At 34.7% G+C, this 22,822-nt stretch overlaps 1 protein-coding gene across 2 annotated transcripts in view; it reads right to left on the reverse strand.

Annotated features, from left to right (window-relative positions):
• The window catches only part of PRKACB (protein kinase cAMP-activated catalytic subunit beta), a 143,207-nt gene that overhangs the window by 69,872 nt on the left and 50,513 nt on the right, over positions 1–22,822 (reverse strand). Inside the window, exon 1 of one of the 2 annotated variants that reach the window (XM_004262948.3) lies at positions 10,096–10,372. The exons of the other annotated variant lie outside the window; for it this stretch is intronic. Coding sequence (XP_004262996.1) covers positions 10,096–10,279 — 184 coding nt within the window. The 5' untranslated portion in view covers positions 10,280–10,372. Of the gene's footprint in view, positions 1–10,095; positions 10,373–22,822 lie in introns of those variants that run through there. 2 annotated transcript variants of the gene reach the window in all.

A 22,822-nucleotide genomic window follows, 5' to 3' on the forward strand; every position in this document is an offset into this window, starting at 1 on the left:
TTAGGAAAACAATTTGGAAATTTCTTAAAAAGATAAACATAAACTTACCATATGACCGAGTTATTCTACCCCTAGACATCAACTCAAGAGAAATGAAAGCATATGTCCACCCAGTCTTGCATGCAGATAGAGCAACATTATCCAAATAAACCAAAAACTGGAAACAATCCTAATGTTCATCAGTTGCTGAATGGATAAACAAAAATGTTACATCCACACAATACAGTACAATTCAGCAATAAAATAGAGCCAACTATTGATATGTTCTATAACGTGGATGAACCTCAAAAACGTTATTGTAAGTTCAAGAAGCCAGCAACAATAGATTATATATATATATATTATATGATTCCATTTTTATAAAATATCCAGAAAAGGAAATCTGTAGGGATAGAAAACAGATCCGTGTTTGTCTGAGGTGGGGACTGATTGCAAAAGAGAACAAAAGAACTGTTGGGGGTGATGAAAATGTTCTAAAACTGAATTGTAGTGATGGCTGCACAACTCTGTATGTTTATTAATAAACACTGAATTGTACACTTATAATGAGTGAGCCTTATGGCATGTAAATTATATTTCTCTTTTTAAAAAAGTTGTCAAGTGCTTCTCTACATAAGTAGAGTCAATCTGAGGCAGATCTTCTTTGCTGTGGGAAGAATCACTTCAGCCGACAACTTAATTATGTAAATTTAAGGCTGGTAGGCATCTATTACCTTGGGGGAATGATCTAACAAAACCCTTTGGAGCTTGGTAAAGGTTGTTCCTCTCAATACCCTATGGTAAAGAGAGCTAACAAATGGGAAGGAGGTAAGTAGATCTGCATTAAAAATAAAACAGGAATTTGAAAAGGAGGGATCAAAACCTAGACCCCATTCTTTCTAAGGTTCAGAATTACGAGAATTTCTTATCAATTTTAGTGATAGTATCTGAGGCCCATGAGTAAGAAGGCACACTAAATAAGCTTTATCGAAGAATAAAGGAGAATCTGGTGATTTAGGCTCATATTAGGGGCTCTGTAGGTCAAATTCAAGTGCCTACCGAGGATAGGCAGGTAAAACAACAGAAGTAGTGAAATAGTGAAGGCTAGAGCAAATGAGATAGTATAAATCCTGGCTAAAGAGAACAGTTATTCAGTGCAAATTCCCATTTGTTCTCATATGGGAATAAGAGGCCACTGAAATCAGTTTTTCAAATGGTTCAAGAATATGAAAGTCCAGGGACTTCCCTGGTGGTGCAGTGGTTAAGAATCTGCCTGCCAATGCAGGAGACATGGGTTCAATCCCTGGTCCGGGAAGATCACAGATGCCACGGAGAAGCTAAGCCTGTGTGCCACAACTACTGAAGCCTGCATACTGCAACTACTGAAGCCTGCACGCCTAGAGCCCGTGCTCCACAAGAGAAGCCACTGCAGTGAGAAGCCCATGCACCACAATGAAGAGTAGCCCCCGCTCGCCACAACTAGAGAAAGCCTGTGCACAGCAATGAAGACCCAACAAAACCAAAAAAATAAAAATAAAATAAAATAAAATTATTAAAAATAGAATATGAAAGTCCAGATATTAATATGAAAGATCTTGTTTTAAAATCAATATTTTTATTTACATATAAAATAATGGTATCACATTCAATTATTTTAAATTATCATGAGAACTAAATAAAACATATCTGTGATTTACATCTGGGTCACAGACAACCAGTTTGCTATCCCTGGAAAGATGTTCAAGAAAGGAAGGCCAATTTTGGTACAGTGTGGGGATGAGTCAAAAGCACCTTCTCACATTCAACCTGGCATGAAGCCAGGATGACTAAGTAAGTAAGTAAGTATAAATTAAGGAAACTAAATCTGTGATATAAGCTTTGAATGAGTATAACACTGGAAAGGGTGGATCATCCTCCCATTAAGAATCAGTGTCTCAATTAAGAATCAGTGTCTCATCAACTATACTCCAATAAAAATTAATGCATATTTATACATATATGTATAAGTATAGATGATTCACTTTGTTATAGAGGAGAAACTAACACACCATTGTAAAGCAATTATACTCCAATAAAGATGTTAAGAAAAATAATAAAAGAAATTTTTTTAAATGAAGGGGTACAGGATTTCTTAATGATTGTTGTAAAATAATAAATAATAAAATTTAAATAAAATATGAAAAAAAAGAATCAGTGTCTCAAAATTAAAAAAAGAAGAAAAATAGAATCAGTGTCTCCACAAGGAGACATCCTTCCATTAAGAATCCAGTCTCCACAAGTATCAGTGGCACCGCATCAAGAGCAAGGATACATCAAATTCTTTGGGACCAGTTTAAACCGTGAAACTATGTAGCACTGGCAAAATCAATAGCAGCTGAAAATGAGATTACTAGCCTCTATACTAATCAAAATACCCATCTCTTTCTTCATCCAACCTTTGGAAAGAAGATTAGCTTCTCTGGAATGAGTAAACTCCCAGAAGTTTAGCAATACTTGAAGGGGACTGGAAGAAGATCCCAAGAAAACTGCCATTTAGAAGTCCTGCTAATTTGAGCAGATGAGTACAGTGATTAATTTGAACATTTCAAAGACAAGACCTAATATGTATCCCTAGTGGGCTACACTTGTTATACAACCATAACCAGACCCCAGAGCTAAAATCAGCCATTGTTTTGGGACTTGCAAGTAATATTCACTCCCTCAGAAAATGCATCATCCTTCCAGTTTCAAATTACTAGCTCTTTTTGGACGACATTTTATTTTCAAAGTTCTCTGACCAGCCTGTTAGTCTTCTGGGTCCTCATAATATGCACTAGGTCTCTGCAACTAACAGAAAACCTCAGACAGAAATCATTGCTATAGGACCCAAAGCCCAGTTTTTCTTACAAACATATAGAAAGATTTCACAGAATGGTGATTAAGAGTGTTGGCTTTGGGGGCTTCCCTGGTGGCGCAGTGGTTGAGAGTCCACCTGCCGATGCAGGGGACGCGGGTTCGTGCCCCGGTCCGGGAAGATCCCACATGCCGCAGAGTGGCTGGGCCCGTGAGCCATGGCCGCTGAGCCTGCGCGTCCCGAGCCTGTGCTCCGCAATGGGAGAGGCCACAACAGTGAGAGGCCCGCGTACCGCAAAAAAAAAAATAAAAAAGAGTGTTGGCTTTGGAGCCAGACTGCCTGGGTTCAAATTTTATCTATTTGTTATGTTACCTTGAGGAAATTACTTTACCTCAATGTGTTTTAGTCTCTTTATCTGAAAGATGTGAATAATAATAGTATCCATCTTATTGGGGTTTTTAAAGGATTACATAAACTAATATATGCAATGTGCTTAGAACAATGCCTGACAGATAGTAAATAAATGTTTCATGTGATAGTGTATATGACAATATTCCACCCAGGAAACGTGGGAGTGAAGTGGTATGAGTCACCACTATATTGCAGAATCAGATTTAGAGGATATACTTTATAATATGACTGAATCTGAATCTCCAACCCAAGCAGATTATAGTATGTTGATTACCAAAGATAATGCTCTATTCAACAACTAAAACAAGTCTCTCAGACCATTTGCTACTAATAATTGACCAATTTTGAAAAGTGGAAAATTTTTGATAAACACTAATAAGAAAGTAAATCATGTTTTGTGCCAGAAAATTATATGAGGGAATTTAAACATGTCTTCTCTGAATATCGAAACAAATTTAACTCCAAGAGAATATATTATGTGTATACCTGGGATACAATTTATTTAATACAAAAGCTTAAAATGGTTATAACAGTTCTCTACATTTGTCCTATAAAATATAAAAATAATGATATGCACAGAGATTTAGCTACAAGAATGTTTATCACAGTGTTTTTTTTATATGATAGCAAAAAATTAAAAACAATCTAGATAGCTAGTGACTTTAAATTGTGGTGCATCCTTAAGACAGTACAAAACAGCCATCTTAAAAGATATTGTAGGGCTTCCCTGGTGGCGCAGTGGTTGAGAGTCCGCCTGCTGATGCAGGGGACACGGGTTCATGCCCCAGTCCGGGAAGATCCCACATGCTGCGGAGCGGCTGGGCCCGTGAGCCATGGCTGCTGAGCCTGCGCGTCCGGATCCTGTGCTCCGCAGCGGGAGAGGCCACAACAGTGAGAGGCCCGGCGTACGGCAAAAAAAAAAAAAAAAAAAAAAAGATATTGTGGAACAAATCTTTACAATAAGGAAAAATGTTATGAAACACTACGGAGAGATCCAAAGTTAAGGGCCAGTGGAAATTTGTGTATCTATGCACAAAATAGACTATATATAGAACAAGGTTAATAGTGATTATCTTTTGGTGGGATTATGTGTGATTTTTACTTTTTTTGTTTGTTCTTTTCTATGGTTTGCAAATTTTCTCCAATGAAGACACAGTATTTAGTAATCAGATTAAAATGTTATTAGGGAAAAAGGGCTTCTCAAACTTTAATGTGCATATGAATCAGCTGGGTAATCTTGTTAAAATGCAGATTCTGACTCAGGAGGTCTAGATGGGGCCTGAAAGTCTTCCTTTTTAACAGGCTCCCAGATGATGCTAATGCTACTAGACTGGGACCACACTTGAGCAAGACACTATCAAGAGTATATACTCAATCTTCCTTCTCTAACTATGTAGTATGGCTATTCTTGTAAAACACAAGCAAGTACAAGCTTCTCATTATTACACTTGATATAGTACTTGGCACTGTTAAACACTCCATGGAAACATTTTCTAATTTCAAATCATTTAATATCCCGGTTTCTTAGTTTTACTATAAAGGCTGCTGATTACTCAGATTCTTATAAACAATCATGATAAAAATGTACAGGTAACACTGAAAAGTTCAGTGCCTCTGAAATGTGATATTTATTTACCAGGGTCAGATCAGCATTTCACTGTTTTTGGTTATGGCCACAGGCCTTTAAAATAAATTGCAAAGATCATAATAGAAAAAATTGAGAGAAAGCTTGTTAGTGTAAGACTGTAGTCATATTTAATGTTAATCTAACAAACAACTCAACATGTATTGAGAACTATGCTGGCAATACCAAAATAAATTGACAAATTCTATGCCTTCAAGGAGTTCAAAGTCAAATAGGGGAGAGAGGTAACTTGAGGACTAATGTAATACAATTTTAATACTATAAAATAAAACGTAATAGAAGTGAGTATGATATGAGAACACAGGAAGAGATCATGAATTCTAAAAAGGATAAAGAACAGAGGAACAGAAGAATGCTTTGGTGATTTTGTTACAAAGATAATATGTGAGCAGAGTCTTAAAGTATGAGCAAATCTCACCATTGGCAGTAGTAGGAACAGGAAATTCCAGGTAGAAGAAACATCATAAATAACCACTGTTGTTATAAAGGGATTCCATTGTCTTGACTCTTCATTACCATGTTCACATAGTGACCAAAAGTGTTGGCTCTCATCACTAATTATTAAGAGAAATGCAAATCAAAACCACAATGAGATATCAACTCATACCAGACAAAATGGGTATCATCAAAAAATCTACAAATAACAAATGTTGGAGAGGATGTGGAGAAAAGGAAAGTCTCATAAACTGTTGATGGGAATGTAATTTGGTGCAGCCACTATGGAGAACAGTATGGCAGTTCCTCTAAAAACTAAAAATTGAACTACCATATGATCCAGCAATTCCACTCCTGGGTATATATCCAGAAAAAGTGAAAACAATAATTCGAAAAGATACATGCACCCCAACATTTATAGAAGCACTATTTACAATAACCAAGACATGGAAGCAACCCAAATGTCCATCAACAGACAACTGGGTTAAGAAGATGTGGTGTGTATATATATATATATATATATATATATATATATATATATATATATATACACACACACACACACACAATAAAATAATACTCAGCCATAAAAAAGAATAAAATACTGCAATTTGCAGCAACATGGACGGACCTAGAGAATATTATGCTTAGAGAAAGACAAGTCTGACTCAGACAGAAACAGAAACAGACTCATAGACACAGAAAACAAACTGGTGGTTACCAAAGGGGAGAGGGAAGGGGTGGAGGACAAATTAGGAATATGGGATTAACATATATTGGGTTGGCCAAAAAGTTCATTCTGGTTTTTTTGTAAGAGCTTATGGAAAAACCCGAACAAACTTTTTGGCCAACCCAATACAGACTACTATATATAAAGTAGATAAGCCACAAGGATTTAAAGTATAGCACAGGGAATTATATCCATTATCTTGAAATAAGCTTATAATGGAATAGAATCTGCAAAAATATTGAATCACTATGCTGTACACCTGAAATTAACACAAAAATATTGTAAATCAACTACCCTTCAATTAAAAAAAAGGTCCTGAAGAAAAGTGCTAATTCTAAATAAGTGTCCAGCTCCAACAGAAGATGTATAGTAGCTAAATACATTTCCCTATAGTAGAATAAGCAAGTTAACTTTTCCTATATTAATGTAGTTAAAATTCTTTAGGCTCTCCATTGTATACTCTTGACTCCTTTGTCATAGATTAGGTGACCATAGGTGTGTGGGTTTATCTCTGCACTTTCTATCTTATTCCACTGATCTATATTTCTGTTTTTGTGCCAGTACCATACTGTTTTGATGACCATAACTTTGTAGTATAGTCTGACGTCAGGGAGGCTGATTCCTCCAGCTCCGTTTTTCTTTCTTAAGATTGCTTTGGCTATTCGTGGTCTTTTGTGTTTCCATTCAAATTGTAAAGGTTTTGTTCTAATTCTGTGAAAAATGCCATTGGTAATTTGATAAGGATTGCATTGAACCTGCAGATTGTTTTGGGTAGTATAGTCATTTTCACAATATTGATTCTTAAAGTGGATATATGTATAACTGATTCACTTTGCTGTACACTTGAAACTAACACAACATTGTAAATCAACTATACTCCAATAAATTTTTTTTAAGAAAAGATAAGGGCTTCCCTGGTGGCGCAGTGGTTGAGAGTCCACCTGCTGATGCAGGGGACACGAGTTCGTGCCCTGGTCCGGGAAGATACCACATGCCGCAGAGCGGCTGGGCCCATGAGCCATGGCCGCTGAGCCTGCGCGTCCGGAGCCTGTGCTCCACAACGGGAGAGGCCACAACAGTGAGAGGCCTGCGTACCGAAAAAAAAGAAAAGAAAAGAAAAGAGAATGTAGGCGGTCTTTTAGCTTAGAAGTTACAATGATACAGATTTAGTGGACTAAGAAATAAGCATGGGAGTGTACTGCCTTAAAGACTGTATGAGTTTTGGAAAGGTAAAACTAACTAAAGTGGTTTATTACAACCACTTTAGCTCTGATTCTACCTAAAAAAATCCATATTCAAAACTGTTCATTTGTTCAATATAGTATTTCAATCTAAGCTTCACTGATATGGATTTGTATCTGCCACAGAAATAGCCTGTCAATTCATGGGAAAGGAGAATAGGTAAAGCATTTGATGGTGTTTATTCAGTCCTTAAAATATTGTAATTAGACATTAAATTTATAAAGTCCAAGATTTAAAATGTGCAAAACTTCCATTAAGTTCAGCACTATATAACTCAACACACCATTTATGATCAAAGAAAGATTTAAAAGCGAACCAAAATAAATTGGCTAGAAAGAGGACTCAATGAATGTCAATACTCCCATTCATTCTGAGTCAGAATAAAAAGAATTCCTTTATGTTTTTGTGGTGAACTTCAAGTACTTATATGTGCATGGAATCAGCTGTTAAATATTTATGTTATCAAACAGGAATTCCTATTACTTAATTTAGTAGTAAAAGATAAAACATTTAAGGCACCTGGAAACCACTGTGTGGCCTTTATTTTGTATTTCTTCCTATATTTAATGTCACTGGAGAATAAAGAAACTTGGATTAAAATTCTTACATTTCATACATGCCTAGATTGGTAATTAATCTTTACTCAGTAGTTCACAAACCTAATTTTTATAAAATTACATGTAGTTTCTGTGCTTAGCTGATTTCTTAAATCACACTTTTGGAACAAGCATACTCAGAGAGCTTATCATCAGGAGATATTACATTCCTTTTCCTTGTCAAACAAGTCATGCAAGTAAACTGTTTTAAGTAGCTTTGAAGAATGTGGTTTGTACGAAAACTTCATACTGTCAAAATTCTTTCCATAACTCACACTATAAATGAATAAAAATCTGTGTTTTCATCACGAAAATAAACCTTGGAATTTTGATACAAAAGGATTCCTCTGTTTCTGTTGTATCCATATTTTCTCCTCTATATCAACACATTCCATAATAAGAAACTAGAACACCATGCTTACCATTCTCATCACTACATATAAAAAATTATTGTGTCTATTTCTATATTTGAGGATATGAAAGAGAAAGTGAAAGAATGCTTGATTCATGAACATTTAGTTACTCTTTAAGCATTTCTTATATCATACCTATCATTTGAATGGCTACAAGGTTTGCACCTAATTTCACTGTGCACTGTGATTCTATTTATTTTATTTTGTGGCATCACCATAAAGAAAAATGTTAACAGCATTTTATCAGTCTGTTTTTTCCAAAAGAAATCATAGCTCATGATATTATCTTCAATTGCTAGATTTTAAAATGTGTCTCAGAAAATGTTACAAGCCCCACACATTTAAAAATGGTGAGAGTATAATTCAAACATAACTTTTAAATATTAAAAGCCCATGATATTCATCCATTTGAGATACATTTACTAAACACCCACTATTTGTAGAAACAGGGATTAGTGTACTAATTCAGTACTGTCCTCATTCCTCACTGAATGTTTAATTAAAAGTCCTTGAAATGCATAAAAATGATTTCCAAAAGGGCTTAGGAGACTGCAATTTAACAGAATAGGGCAAGTAAAATGAATAAAAAACTTTTGTTTCATGGTAAATTTTAATAATATACTATTATTTCAATACTCAACAGTTCATTACCTTGAAGATATTTGAGATTCCTCATCCATCAACTTGCTATATAGTAAGGATTAATTATAAATAATCAAAACCTATAAAGTAAAAAAAAATTGTACAAATATATGTTCTTTACTTTCTCCCTAAAATAGCTTGAGGAAGGTAAAAAATTCTAATGCAATAAAAAAAAAATTCAAATAAACTTCTGCGGAACTATGAAGGTACTATATAAACAAAAGAGTCAATTTTGTAAGCCATTCTTGGTTTTTTGTTGCTTTTCTTTTAGCTGAGTTTTCTTCCTTAACTGCTATGGAGTATGTAAACAGAAAGAGGCAAAACAGTGCTATTTGGTGATCAAACACACTAAAAAGTACCAAGAGTAATTATATTGTTCCTTTAATTAGAATAACAAAAATACCTTGGGGAGGGTCCAAGGTGAGATGTGGAATGAGGGCACTGGTATTGTTTATATGTGAAATGTAGCCTTTAAAAAGTGCATGTCACAAAAATCATTACGTATCACCATTTCAGCAAAGCAGTTAAGTCCAAACATTTTACCATGCCTGGAAAGAATGTGATGCATGCATAAACAAGTTTTCCCCCCCATATGAAAGATTCTGATATTTATAATGTTATAAATATAAGATTTCACATAGAATAATCATACTATGCTTTCGTATTATAAATCCTGCTTGTTAAACTCAAGTAACTTTCACACATGCATTTAAAAATAAAATATGGCAAACATAACAAAAATTTAATTATAAATTCAAGAGTCCTTTTGCCCCTTTTGAATATTAAGGCTTATAAATCCAAGATATTTTTTAAAATAAAATGATTATTTTTCTTAAATGTAGGCCTTTCACTTAAGAACAAAAAAAATTTTTTTTAATTAAAAGAAAACATACACTAGAAATGATGTAAGAATTTTGTAGAAAATTTTCCCACTGACATTCAACTTAACTAATCGCATTTAAAACAAAACGATGAGCTATGTGATCCAGCTCAACTTATAATCAAGTTTTTGTAATTTTTTTTCAACTTTACCTTGCAAAATATCCTTGGGCAAATCATAAAAAGACACCCCCCCACACACACAGTTCTGTGCTTCATTCTAAAACTCCAATTAGCATTTTAGTTTCTAGTTACAGTGTATCATAAAAAAAAAAAAAAAAAAAACTTACTTGATCTGTCCCATAAGGCAGTATGTTCAGAGAAATGAAGGCTGTCATTTTCCAGAGTTGTTTTCTGATCATGTGCAGTACCTTTGGAGTGTCTATGAAATAATCGGCTAGCAAAACCTTCCAATTTCTGAAGAGCAGTTGTACCTGTATACTGATTACAGGGTAGTTCTCTATAAGCTGCCATTCATGTGTATTTACACTTAATTTAAAGTAACTGAAAATATTTCCAGAAGGAGCTCAACAACTTCTTACACAGAAGCCAAGAGCTATGCATGTATCAACTTCCTGTTTGCAGTGTATTCAAACCACTACTGCTGCTCTGTTTCCTGTTAATATAAAACAGCACATTACTGAGCCTTTCTTAGCACAACTGTTCATCTCAACTAGAGATGAAGATTTTAAAGACTTGCAATATCATCCTAAAAGGCTATGTTTAAGAGTGTTTTAATATTAATATACACGTTAATGAGAACATTAAACATAAAGCTTTACATATGGATAGTAGGCTGAAAAAAATTTTTTAAAAAGGAAAAGTAGTTAAACGTGTATTACAACCCTATACAAACAACTGAAGGCCAAACCACTCTCCAAATATAATATGTTGAAAAGGTTGTGTTTTATCCAGGAAATCAGCTAATACAGATTAGTATAGATTTTATGAATCCTTATAAATAGTTAACTTTTCACTGAAAGCTGGTATGGGATATCACAAAACACCTGCAAAACAAATTTTAACACATAAATTTTAACGAAAAAAATCTGAACTAGCACTTAAAAAAACTCAATGTTGCTAACTCACTGACTAAAGTCTAATATAAAACTATATTTAGTGTGTCAGTATTGCTTACCAAACATAACCTGCTGACAAGTGCGTATCAGCAGTACATTTTCAAACATTCTAAAATTTGAAAAAATTATATAAGATTTAAAATTATATAAAATAAGCCATAGCAAGAAATTTCAATTGAGAGGGAAAAAAATCCTTCTAGTTGACTGAGACATGTTAATTTTTAAACTTAACACTGAGGACTACTGCTTACCTATCCCTGATTTAGGGGTCTCACTTAGAAACAGCTCCTTTGGTTAAAAGTAAACTGTCCATTTGCATGAAAAAAGTAACCTGTGACATTTAACAATGATTCTGAGTACTTGCCTTCTGATACTTATTAAAGGATGAGAAATTTGTGTGGTTTTCTCTTTGGAAGCTTTAAATAAAGGAAAGAAAGAAGGAAGAAAAAAAAGGAAGGAAGGGAGGGAGGGAAGAAGGAAGGAGGGAAAGAAGGAAGGAAGGATATTTTTTAAAATCTATCTAAAAACAGTCTTCATCAAGATTTTGTGCCTACTGTTTAACAAACAGAATAAATAGAGACAATAATGACAAATAGAATAAATAGGAATAATAATGTAATCAAATTAGGACACAACACACACACACACAGAGGAAACATTGACTAATGAATTTTGCCAAATAACAGCTCATTTGTGTACATTTTATTTTGTATAATAAAATTAGATCAATCTAAACAAACAGGTAACAGTATCTACAACACCAAACTTCTTAAATTGTAGCTTTCTGATAAATATGTGTGTATATAATAATAATTTCTTTATTAACATCTGACTTAATACAAAACAGACCCTGAACAGGTGTCTGCAGTCTTCAATAAACATCTACAGAGGATGAACTGTCTCTGAATGGGCATAAGTGCATAAAATTCCTGAATTCTTTGACTTGCTCTCTTGGTATAAAATTTTATTCATCCTCAAGGCTCACCAAAAATTTCACATTTTCACTGAAGTTTCCCACATACTTTCTAGAAAAATAAACTGCTCTCTCCACTGTTTCCAATGATCTTATAATTTTGTTAAAATTTGCTATTTATAAATTTATGTCTCAAATTGTGAATTACTTGAATTCATAAATGCAGTGCATGTGCTAGTTACATACTCAACAAATATATGAAGTATTCAGTTTTAATAAATTAAAGGTCTAAGTAGAATCAAACACTTGAAAATATTTTAATTATATTTATGATAGGATCATATTTGTAAATTATCCAACGACCACCTAGTTGTTCATATATAAAGACAACAGCAATAGAAGTAATGTCACTTAACTTCTTTTTCTCTACGTTCAGTCAGTTACTAAATTTATTCATTCTTTGAGTTTCATTTTTATTAGTGAAAATGTGGATTTCTAAAATAACTTGTTTTCTCTGCTTCCAGTCACTCCTTTCAATCACTCATCTCTGACATATTAACCTCCCCAAAATACTACACTCATGGCATTCCCTTGCCAAAAGTGCAAGCTAATTCTAACATTTCAGCCCCACGATATTTGTTTTTAACACATGTCTAGCCAGACTTATATCCAATGTTGCTTAAGTTTCATACAGATATTCCAGATTTCTAATTAGAAACGAAGATTAATTTATTTAAAGCAATGTATAAGCTTTGTAACAAAATTACTATATCAAGAAGAAGAAAGTAATCTTCACTAGATGAAGAGCTAGAAAATACTACATTTAAAATTTATTCATTTTTCTTCAATAAAACTCTTTATCTGTTACAAAGTCCTTAGAAAAAGTAGACTCTTTAGTCCTTAGAGCAATATTTCTATATATGGTATTGTGACCAGCAAACTGTTGCTATCAAAGTACTTAGGCAATTTGATTTTTATTAAAAAGAACTCTACTGGCATCTACTGCTAGAAAGAAACAATTACAGCTTTAACTAAAACTGAATTCTTTCATAATTCAAATTGTTAATAAGTATATTGCTTGCTATCCTTCCTGATGGTATTTTCAGAACTTGAATTTGTACTGATATCTAGCCATATACCCAAAAATTTCCTGTAATAACATATCTTATATCCTATTAATAGTTTAAATAGTGTATGGTAATAAAACTAGAGAGTAATCAACTTTGAAGTTATCAAGTCCTTATTTTTCATTCTGCATTAATTTTAGAAATTATAATAATTTTCAGAGTTGAAACTCCTTTGATTGCCATAAGGTATCACAAAATATTAGTTTATTTCTTATGTTTAATAATAGTAATGATACCTTACATTTACAAACCATTTTACAACACATAAAATGGTTTCCATTGATTCATCAGATCTTTACAAATGAAGTAAGCAGGACAGGTATTATTATCCTTATTTTCAGATGAGAAAACAAACATAAATATTAAGTGACTTGTGCAAAGTAACCTATGTCTTCTGTCTCCTAAATCAAGGCTCCTTTGTACTGACAATAATGATTACCAAAAGTAAAGACTTTTTCAAACAACGGTGGGGAAGTAGGGATAAAAGGATGGTAGGAGGTGGGAATGGTTCTTGGACACACTGTCCAGAGTCTGAGATTCTGCTATGAGAATGTTTTCATTCAGATGGTCACCTTATAGCCATGCAATTTCATTGTCCACATTTATGTTTACAATCACCTTGGGGCCAAGTAGAAGTATGTACTTTAGAGTTTGAAGGTTAAAGAAAAAAACATGGAAGCATATTTTATATGTAAATAATGCATTTGTTCCATGTGGAGGGCAAATGATATGACCATGACCCCTGCTATTCAAATAAAGGGTTTACAGTAATAGTTTTGCCTTTCCCAAAATGGATTCATACATTTTATAAATGGATTCACCTATTTAAGACTGGCTTCTTTCATTTAGCACAGCATAACTAACTGAGCTTCATCCATGTTGTGTGTTTTAAGAGCTTACTAATTTTTTATTGAATAGTATTCCATGGTACTATTCAATAGTATTCCATTGTCAAAAATCAGTTAACCATATCTATGTGGGTCTACTCTGGATTTCCAATGTTGAAAATTTTGGAATTTTGAAATGTTGAAAAATGAAAATTTTCAATGTTGAAAACTGATCTACCTATGTGTCGATTCTTTTTCATCAATAGCGTACTGTGTTGGTTACTGTGGCTTTTTAGTAAGTCTTAAATCTGACTGTATAAATCTTTCAACATTTTTTTTTCTGAATTGCTTTGGCTATTATAAGTTTCTTAGCTTTTCCATATAAATTTTAAAAGTCTGTTTATTTCTACAAAACTAATCTTGCTAGGATTTGAGATTATGTTTATTGAGAGAAATCATAACTATACTGAGTCTTTCAATCCATGATCATATTATGTATTTCATTTTTTGATTCATTTTCAATCATCTTTGATTTCTTTCATCAATGTTTTAGCTTTCAGCATACAGATCCTATACATATTTTGTTAGACTTATACTTAAGCATTTATTATTTTTAAATTGGAGCTATTGTAAATGGTGCTTTAAAAGATATTTACAATTGTTCATTGCCAGTATATAGAAATATGACTTATTTTTATATGCTAACCTTGTATACTGCAACCTTGCTAAACTCACTTATTATATTTAGGAATCTTTTTCTTTTTGTAGATTTCTTGGGATTTTCTATGCAGAAAATCATGTCATTTTCAAACAGATAGTTTGGCTAGGACTTCCAGTAGTACATTAAACAAGTGGTAAAAGTGAAGATCCTCGCCTTATTCCCAATCTTAGGAAGAAATGGTTCACTTTCTCATCATTGTCAGCTGTAGAAATTTTTTGTAGATGCCTCTTATTGAGATAAAGAAGTTTCCTTGTATTCCTAGTTAGTTCAGTGTTTTCATATATTACAGGGATGTTGAATTTTATTGAATACTTTTTCAGTATCTGTTGATATGATCATATGGTTTTACTTCTTTAGTCTGCTAATATGGTGTATGACACTTACCAATTAATTCTCAAACATTAAACCAGCCTTGAATTCCCAGGATAAATACCTCTTGCTCTTGGTGTACTAATCTTTTTATATGTGGCTGGATTCACTTTATGAATATTTTATTGAAGATTTATATAAGTTTACAAGATACACTGTTGTGAACTTATTTTTATGTACTGTCTTTGCACGATTTTGATATCAGGTTAAAAATGGCTGCATAAAATAAGTAGGGAAGTATTCTGTCTTTTATTTTCTGGAAGAGACTGTAGGGAACTGGTATCACCTCTTCCTGAAATTTTTGATAATATTTGTCAGGAAAACTATTTGGGCCAGTAGTTCGTTTTTGGAAGGCCACAAATACTAATTCAATTTCTTCAATAGATATACTATTCAGTTATCTATATCAGCTTCAATGAATATTGGTAGTTTTTGTCTTTCAAGAAATGATCTATTTCAACTAAGTTGTCAAATTCACGTGCATAAAGTTGTTTCTAAAATCCCCTTATTAGCCTTTAAATGTCTGTGGCATCTGTAGTTATATCCCTTCCTTCATTCCTGATATTGGTAATTTGCCTTCTCTTTTTTGGTCAGTCTGGTGAAAGGATTCTAATTTTTTATCTTTTTTAAAGAACCACCTTTTGTTTTCATTGATTTTCTCTATCATTTTTGCCATTTTCAGTTTCATAAATTCCTGTTCTTATCTTTTCCCCTTCCCTCTACTTTCTTTGGCTTTATTTTGCTCTTTTTCTAGTTTCATAATGTGGAAATTCAGATTATTTCCCTCTGAACAATGATATAGTACATCTAAAAAATTCTGAAACACTGAATTTTTTTAAATCTTTATTTTATTAGTCATCCATTTTATACACATCAGTGTATAAAATGTCAATCCCAATCTCCAACCTCATCACACCACAACCGCCACCCCCCACCACTTTCCCCTCTTGGTGTCCATACGTTTTTCCTCTACTTCTGTGTCTCAATTTCTGCCCTGCAAACTGGTTCATCTGTACTATTTTCTAGATTCCACATATATGCGTTAATATACGATATTTGTTTTTCCCTTTCTGACTTCAATCTGTATGACAGTCTCTAGATGCATCCACGTCTCTACAAATGATCCAATTTAACTCCTTTTATGGCTGAGTAATATTCCATTGTATATATATACCACATCTTCTTTATCCATTCATCAGTCAACGGGCATTTAGGTTGTTTCCAAGACCTGGCTATTGTAAAAGGTGTTGCAACAAACATTGTGGTGCATCTGTCTTTTTGAATTATGGTTTTCTCTGTGTGTATGCCCAGTAGTGGGATTCCTAGGTCATATGGTAATTCTATTTTTAGTTCTTTAAGGAACCTCCATACTTTCTCCATAGTGGCTGTATCAATTTACATTCCCAACAACAGTGCAAGAGGGTTCCCTTTTCTCCACACCCTCTCCAGCATTTGTTGCTTGTAGATTTTCTGATGATGCCCAATCTACCTGGTGTGAGGTGATACCTCACTGTAGTTTTGCTTTGAATTTCTCTAATAATTAGTGATGTTGAGCAGCTTTTCATGTGCTTCTTGGTCATTGGTATGTCTTCTTTGGAAAAATATATATTTAGGTCTTCTGCCCATTGTTGGATTGGTTTTTTTTTTGGTTGTTGTTTTTTGTTGTTTGTTTTTTTGCGGTACGCGGGCCTCTCACTGTTGTGGCCTCTCCCTTTGCGGAGCACAGGCTCCGTACATACAGGCTCAGCAGCCATGGCTCATGGGCCTAGCCACTCCACGGCATGTAGGATCTTCCCACACCGGGGCACAAACCCGTGTCCCCTGTTTCGGCAGGCGGACTCTCAGCCACTGCGCCACCAGGGAAGCCTGGGTTGGTTTTTTTTTTTAATATTGAACTGCATGAGCTGTTTATATATTTTGGAGATTGATCCTTTGTCCGATGTTTCATTTGCAAATACTTTCTCCCATTCTGAGGGTTGTCTTTTCGTCTTGTTTATGGTTTCCTTTGCTGTGCAAAAGCTTTTAAGTTTCATTAGGTCTCATTTGTTTATTTTTGGTATTATTTCCATTACTCTAGGAGGTGGATCAAAACATATCTTGCTGTGATTTATGTCAAAGAGTGCTCTTCCTATGTTTTCCTCCGAGAGTTTTATAGTGCCCAGTCTTAAATTTAGGTCTCTAATCCATTTTGAGTTTATTTTTGTGTATGGTGCTAGGGAGTGTTCTAATTTCATTCTTTTACATGGAGCTGTCCAATTTTCCCAGCACCACTTACAAGAGACTGTCTTTTCTCCATTGTATATACTTGCCTCCTTTGTCATAGATTAGTTGACCATAGGTGCGTGGTTTTATCTCTAGACTTTCTATCCTGTTCCATTGATCTATTTCTGTTTTTGTACGATATCATATTGTCTTGATTACTGTAGCTTTGTACTGTAGTCTGAAGACAGGGAATTTGATTCCTCCAGCTCCGTTTTTTCCCTCAAGGCTGCTTTGGCTATTCGGGGTCTTTTGTGTCTCCATACAAATTTTAAAATTTTTTGTTCTAGTTCTATAAAAAATGCCATTGGTAACTTGATAGGGATTGCATTGAATCTGTAGATTGCTTTGGGTAGTATAGTCTTTTTCACAATATTGATTCTTCTAATCCAAGAACATGGTATATCTCTCCATCTGTTGGTATCATCTTTCATTTTTTTCATCAGTATCTGAAGTTTTCTGCATACAGGTCTTTTGTCTCCCTATGTAGGTTTGTTCCTAGGTATTTTATTCTTTTTGTGGCAATGGTAAATGGGAGTGTTTCCTTAAGTTCACTTTCAGATTTTTCATCATTAGTGTATAGGAATGCAAGAGATTTCTGTGCATTAATTTTGTATCCTGCAACTTTACCAAATTCATTGATTAGCTCTAGTAGTTTTCTGGTGGCATCTTTAGGATTCTCTATGTATAATATCATGTCATCTGCAATCAGTGACAGTTTTACTTCTTATTTTCCAATTTGCATTCCTTTTATTTTTCTCCTCTGATTGCTGTGTCTACGACTTCCAAAACTATGTTGAATAACAGGGGTGAGAGTGAACATCCTGCTCTGTTCCTGATCTTAGAGGAAATGCTTTCAGTTTTTCACCATTGAGAATGATGTTTGCTGTGGGTTTGTCATATATGGCCTTTTATGTTGAAGTAGGTTCCCTCTATGCCCACTTTCTGGAGAGGTTTTATCGTAAATGGGTGTTGAATTTTGTCAAAAGCTTTTTCTGCATCTATTGAGATGATCATATGGTTTTTCGTCTTCAATTTGTTAATATGGTGTATCAAATTGATTGATTTGCATATATTGAAGAATCCTTGCATATCTGGGATAAATCCCACTTGACCATGGTGTATGATCCTTTTAATGTGTTGTTGGATTCTGTTTGCTAGTATTTTGTTGAGGATTTTTGCATCTATATTCATCAGTGATATTGGTAATTTTCTTTTTTGTAGTACCTTTTTCTGGTTTTGGTATCAGGGTGATGGTGGCCTCGTAGAATTAGTTTGGAAGTTTTCCTTCCTCTGAAATTTTTCTGAAGAGTTTGAGAAGGATGGGAGTTAGCTCTTCTCGAAATGTTTGATAGAAGTCACCTGTGAAGCCATCTAGTCCTGTACTTTTGTTTGCTGGAAGATTTTTAATCACAGTTTCAATTTCATTACTTGTGATTGGGCTGGTCATATTTTCTGTTTCTTCCTGGTTCAGTCTTGGAAGGTTATATCTTCTTAAGAATTTGTCCATTTCTTCCAGGTTGTCCATTTTATTGGCATAGAGTTGCTTGTAGTAGTCTCTTAGGATGCTTTGTATTTCTGCCACGTCTGTTGTAACATCTCCTTTTTCATTTCCAATTATATTGATTTGAGTCCTCTCCCTCTTTTTCTTAATGAGTCTGGCTAATGGTTTATCAATTTTGTTTATCTTCTCAAAGAACCAGCTTTTAGTTTTATTGATCTTTGCTATTGTTCTCTTTGTTTCTATTTCATTTATTTCTGCTCTGATCTTTATGATTTCTTTCCTTCTGCTAACGTTGGATTTTGTTTGTTCTTCTCTAGTTCCTTAAGGTGTAACGTTAGATTGTTTATTTAAGATTGTTTCTTGAGGTAGGCTTGTATAGCTATAAACTTCCCTCTTAGAACAGCTTTTGCTGCATCCCATAGGTTTTGAGTCATCGTGTTTTCATTGTCATTTTTCTCTAGGTATTTTTTGATTTCTTCTTTGATTTCTTCAGTGATCTCTTGGTTATTTAGTAATGTATTGTTTAGCCTCCATGTGTTTGTGTTTTTTACGTTTTTTTCCCTGTAATTGATTTCTAATCTCATAGCGTTGTGGTCAGAAAAGATGTTTGATATGATTTCAATTTTCTTAAAATTACCGAGGCTTGATTTGTGACCCAAGATGTGATCTATCCTGGAGAATGTTCCGTACACACTTGAGAAGAAAGTGTAATCCGCTCTTTTTGGATGGAATATCCTATAAATATCAATTAAATCTATCTGGTCTATTGTGTCATTTAAAGCTTGTGTTTCCTTATTAATTTTTATTGGTTGCTCTGTCCTTTGGTTTAAGTGAGGTGTTAAAGTCCCCCACTATTAGTGTTACTGCTATTTCCTCTCTTATAGCTGTTAGCAGTTGCCTTATGTATTGAGGTGCTCCTATGTTGGGTGCATACATATTTATAATTGTTATATCTTCTTCTAGGATTGATCCCTTGATCATTATCTAGTGTCCTTCTTTGTCTCTTGTAACATTCTTTTTTTTAAAGTCTATTTTATCTGATATGAGTATTGCTACTCCAGCTTTCTTTTGATTTCCATTTGCATGGAATATCTTTTTCCATCCCCTCACTTTCAGTCTGTATGTGTCCCTAGGTCTGAAGTGGGGCTCTTGTAGACAGCACATATATGGGTCTTGGTTTTGTATCCATTCAGCGAGCTTGTGTCTTTTGGCTGGAGCATTTAATCCATTCGTGTTTATGGTAATTATCGATATGTATGTTCCTATGACCACTTTCTTAATTGCTTTGGGTTTGTTTTTGTAGGTCCTTTTCTTCTCTTGTGTTTCTCACTTAGAGAAGTTCCTTTAGCATTTGTTGTAGAGCTGGTTTGGTAGTGCTGAATTCTCTTAGCTTTTGCTTGTCTGTAAATCATTTGATTTCTCCATCGAATCTGAATGAGATCCTTGCCGGGTAGAGTAATCTTGGTTGTAGGTTCTTCGCTTTCATCACATTAAGCATATCATGCCACTCCTTTCTGGCTTGTAGAGTTTCTGCTGAAAGATCAGCTGTTAACGTTATGGGGATTCCCTTGTATGTTATTTGATGATTTTCCCTTGCTGCTTTCAATAATTTTTGTCTTTAATTTTGATTATTATGTATTTTGGTGTGTTTCTCCTTGGTTTTATCCTCCCTGGGACTCTCTGCACTTCCTGGACTTGGATAGCTATTTCCTTTCCCATGTTAGGGAAGTTTTTGACTATAATCTCTTCAAATATTTTCTTGGGTCCTTTCTCTCTCTCTCTTCTCCTTCTGGGACCCCTATAATGCAAATGTTGTTGCGTTTAATGTTGTCCCAGAGGTCTCCTAGGCTGTCTTCATTTCTTTTTATTCTTTTTTCTTTATTCTGTTCCGCAGCAGTGAATTCCACCATTCTGTCTTCCAGGTCACTTATCCGTTCTTCTGCCTCAGTTATTCTGCTATTGATTCCTTCTAGTGTGTATTTCATTTCAGTTATTGTATTGTTCATCTCTGTTTGTTTGTTCTTTAATTCTTCTAGATCTTTGTTAAACATGTCTTGCATCTTCTCCATCTTTGCCTCCATTCTTTTTCCGAGGTGCTGGATCATCTTCACTATCATTATTCTGAATTCTTTTTTTGGAAGATTGCCTATCTCCATTTCATTCAGTTGTTTTTCTGGGGTTTTATCTTGTTCCTTCATCGGGTACATTGCCCTCTGCCTTTTCATCTTGTCTATCTTTCTGTGAATGTGTGTGCAGTTCCTCACGCTGCAGGATTGTAGTTTTTCTTGCTTCTGCTGTCTGCCCTCTGGTGGATGAGGCTATCTAAGAGGCTTGTGTAAGTTTCCTGATGGGAGGGACTGGCGGTGGGTAGAGCTGGCTGTTGCTCTGATGGGCAGAGCTCAGTAAAACTTTAATCCGCTTGTCTGCTGATGGGTGGGGCTGGGTTCCCTCCCTGTTGGTTGTTTGGCCTGAGGCGACCCAACACTGGAGCCTACCCAGGGCTGTTTAGTTCGGCTAATGGCGGATTCTGGGAGGGCTCACACCAAGGAGTACTTCGCAGAACTTCTGCTCCCAGTGTCCTTGTCCCTTGTTGAACCACAGCTGTCCCCGCCTCTGCAGGAGACCCTCTAACACTAGCAGGTAGGTCTGGTTCAGTCTCCTACATGGTCCCTGCTCCTTCCCCTGGGTCCCGATGTGCACACTACTTTGTGTGTGCCCTCCAAGAGTGGAGTCTCTGTCCCCCCCGCCCCCCCCCCTTCCTGCCGAAGTCCTGCAATCAAATCCCACTAGCCTTCAAAGTCTGATTCTCTAGGAATTCCTCCTCCCATTGTCAGACCCCCAGGTTGGGAAGCCTGAAGTGTGGCTCAGAACCTTCACTCCAGTGGGTGGACTTCTGTGGTATTAGTGTTCTCCAGTTTGTGAGTCACCCACCCAGCAGTTATGGGATTTGATTTTATTGTGATAGCGCCCCTCCTACTGTCTCATTGAGGCTTCTCCTTTGTCTTTGCAAGTGAGGTATCTTTTTTGGTGAATTCCAGTGTCTTCTTGTTGATGATTGTTCAGCATTTAGTTGTGATTCCGGTGTTTTCGAAAGAGGGAGTGAGAGCACGTCTCTCTACTCTGCCATTTTGATCCAATCTCCCGCCATCTTCAATCTCCTGCATTTTCATTTTCATTCAGTACAAAAAATATTTTCTAGTTTCCCTTAAGACTTTATCTTTATCTTTGGATTATTTAGACGTGTGCTGTTTAAATTAACAAATATATGAGAATTTTCTTCATATCTTTCTGTTATTGATTTCTAGTTAGTCCCATTATGGTCAGAGAACATATTCTGCATGATTTTTAATTTTTTTTTAACTGTTAAGGTTTGTCTTATGACCCTGGATATGGTCTCTGATGGTGAATGTTCCATGTACATTTGAAGAGTGTCTTCTATTGTTATTAAGTAGAATACACTACAAATGTCAGTTAAGTCAATTGGGCTGATGGTATTGTTCAGGTCTTCTATATCCTTCTGGATTTTGTTTAATTGGTCTATAGATTACTGAGAGATGATTATAGAAGTCTTCAACTTTGTAGATTTTGGTACTTCTCTCTTCTCAGCTGTATTAGTTTTTGTTTCACATATATTGAAGCTCTGTTATTAGATTAATTTACATTTAGGATTGTTCTTTTTATTGAATTGACATTTTTAGCATTATAAATGTCTGTCTTTAATCCTGGATAATCTTGGCACCACAAGCTTTCATTTGATAGTGTTTGGATAGCATATCTCTCCCCCCACCCCCAATTATCAGTATATTTAGACTTCTTCTACGCAGCACATAGCTGGGTCTTGACCATTTACATTTTATGTAATAGTTGGTATAATTGGATTTAGGTCTATTGTTCTGTTATTTTCTGTTTGTCCCCTATTCTTAAAAAGAAAAAGCTTTAATAAATATAAATGACATACAATAAACTGCAAATATTCGAAGTGTAGAATTTGATGTTTTGCTGTATAAATACAATGGTGAAAGTATCACCACAATCAAGAAAATGAATATATCCATCACCTCCAAAACTTTTCTCAGAACTCTTCATGATCTCTCCCTCCTGACATTCCAAATCCCCAGGCAATGGATATTTTTTATAATATAATTTACATTTTTCAAGACTTTTATATAAAATGGGATTTTGTTAAAATGAACTTTTTTTTTTTTTTTTGCGGTATGC

The sequence above is a fragment of the Orcinus orca genome, chromosome 1 (genome assembly GCF_937001465.1).
Source record: "Orcinus orca chromosome 1, mOrcOrc1.1, whole genome shotgun sequence".
Taxonomy (NCBI): domain Eukaryota; kingdom Metazoa; phylum Chordata; class Mammalia; order Artiodactyla; family Delphinidae; genus Orcinus; species Orcinus orca.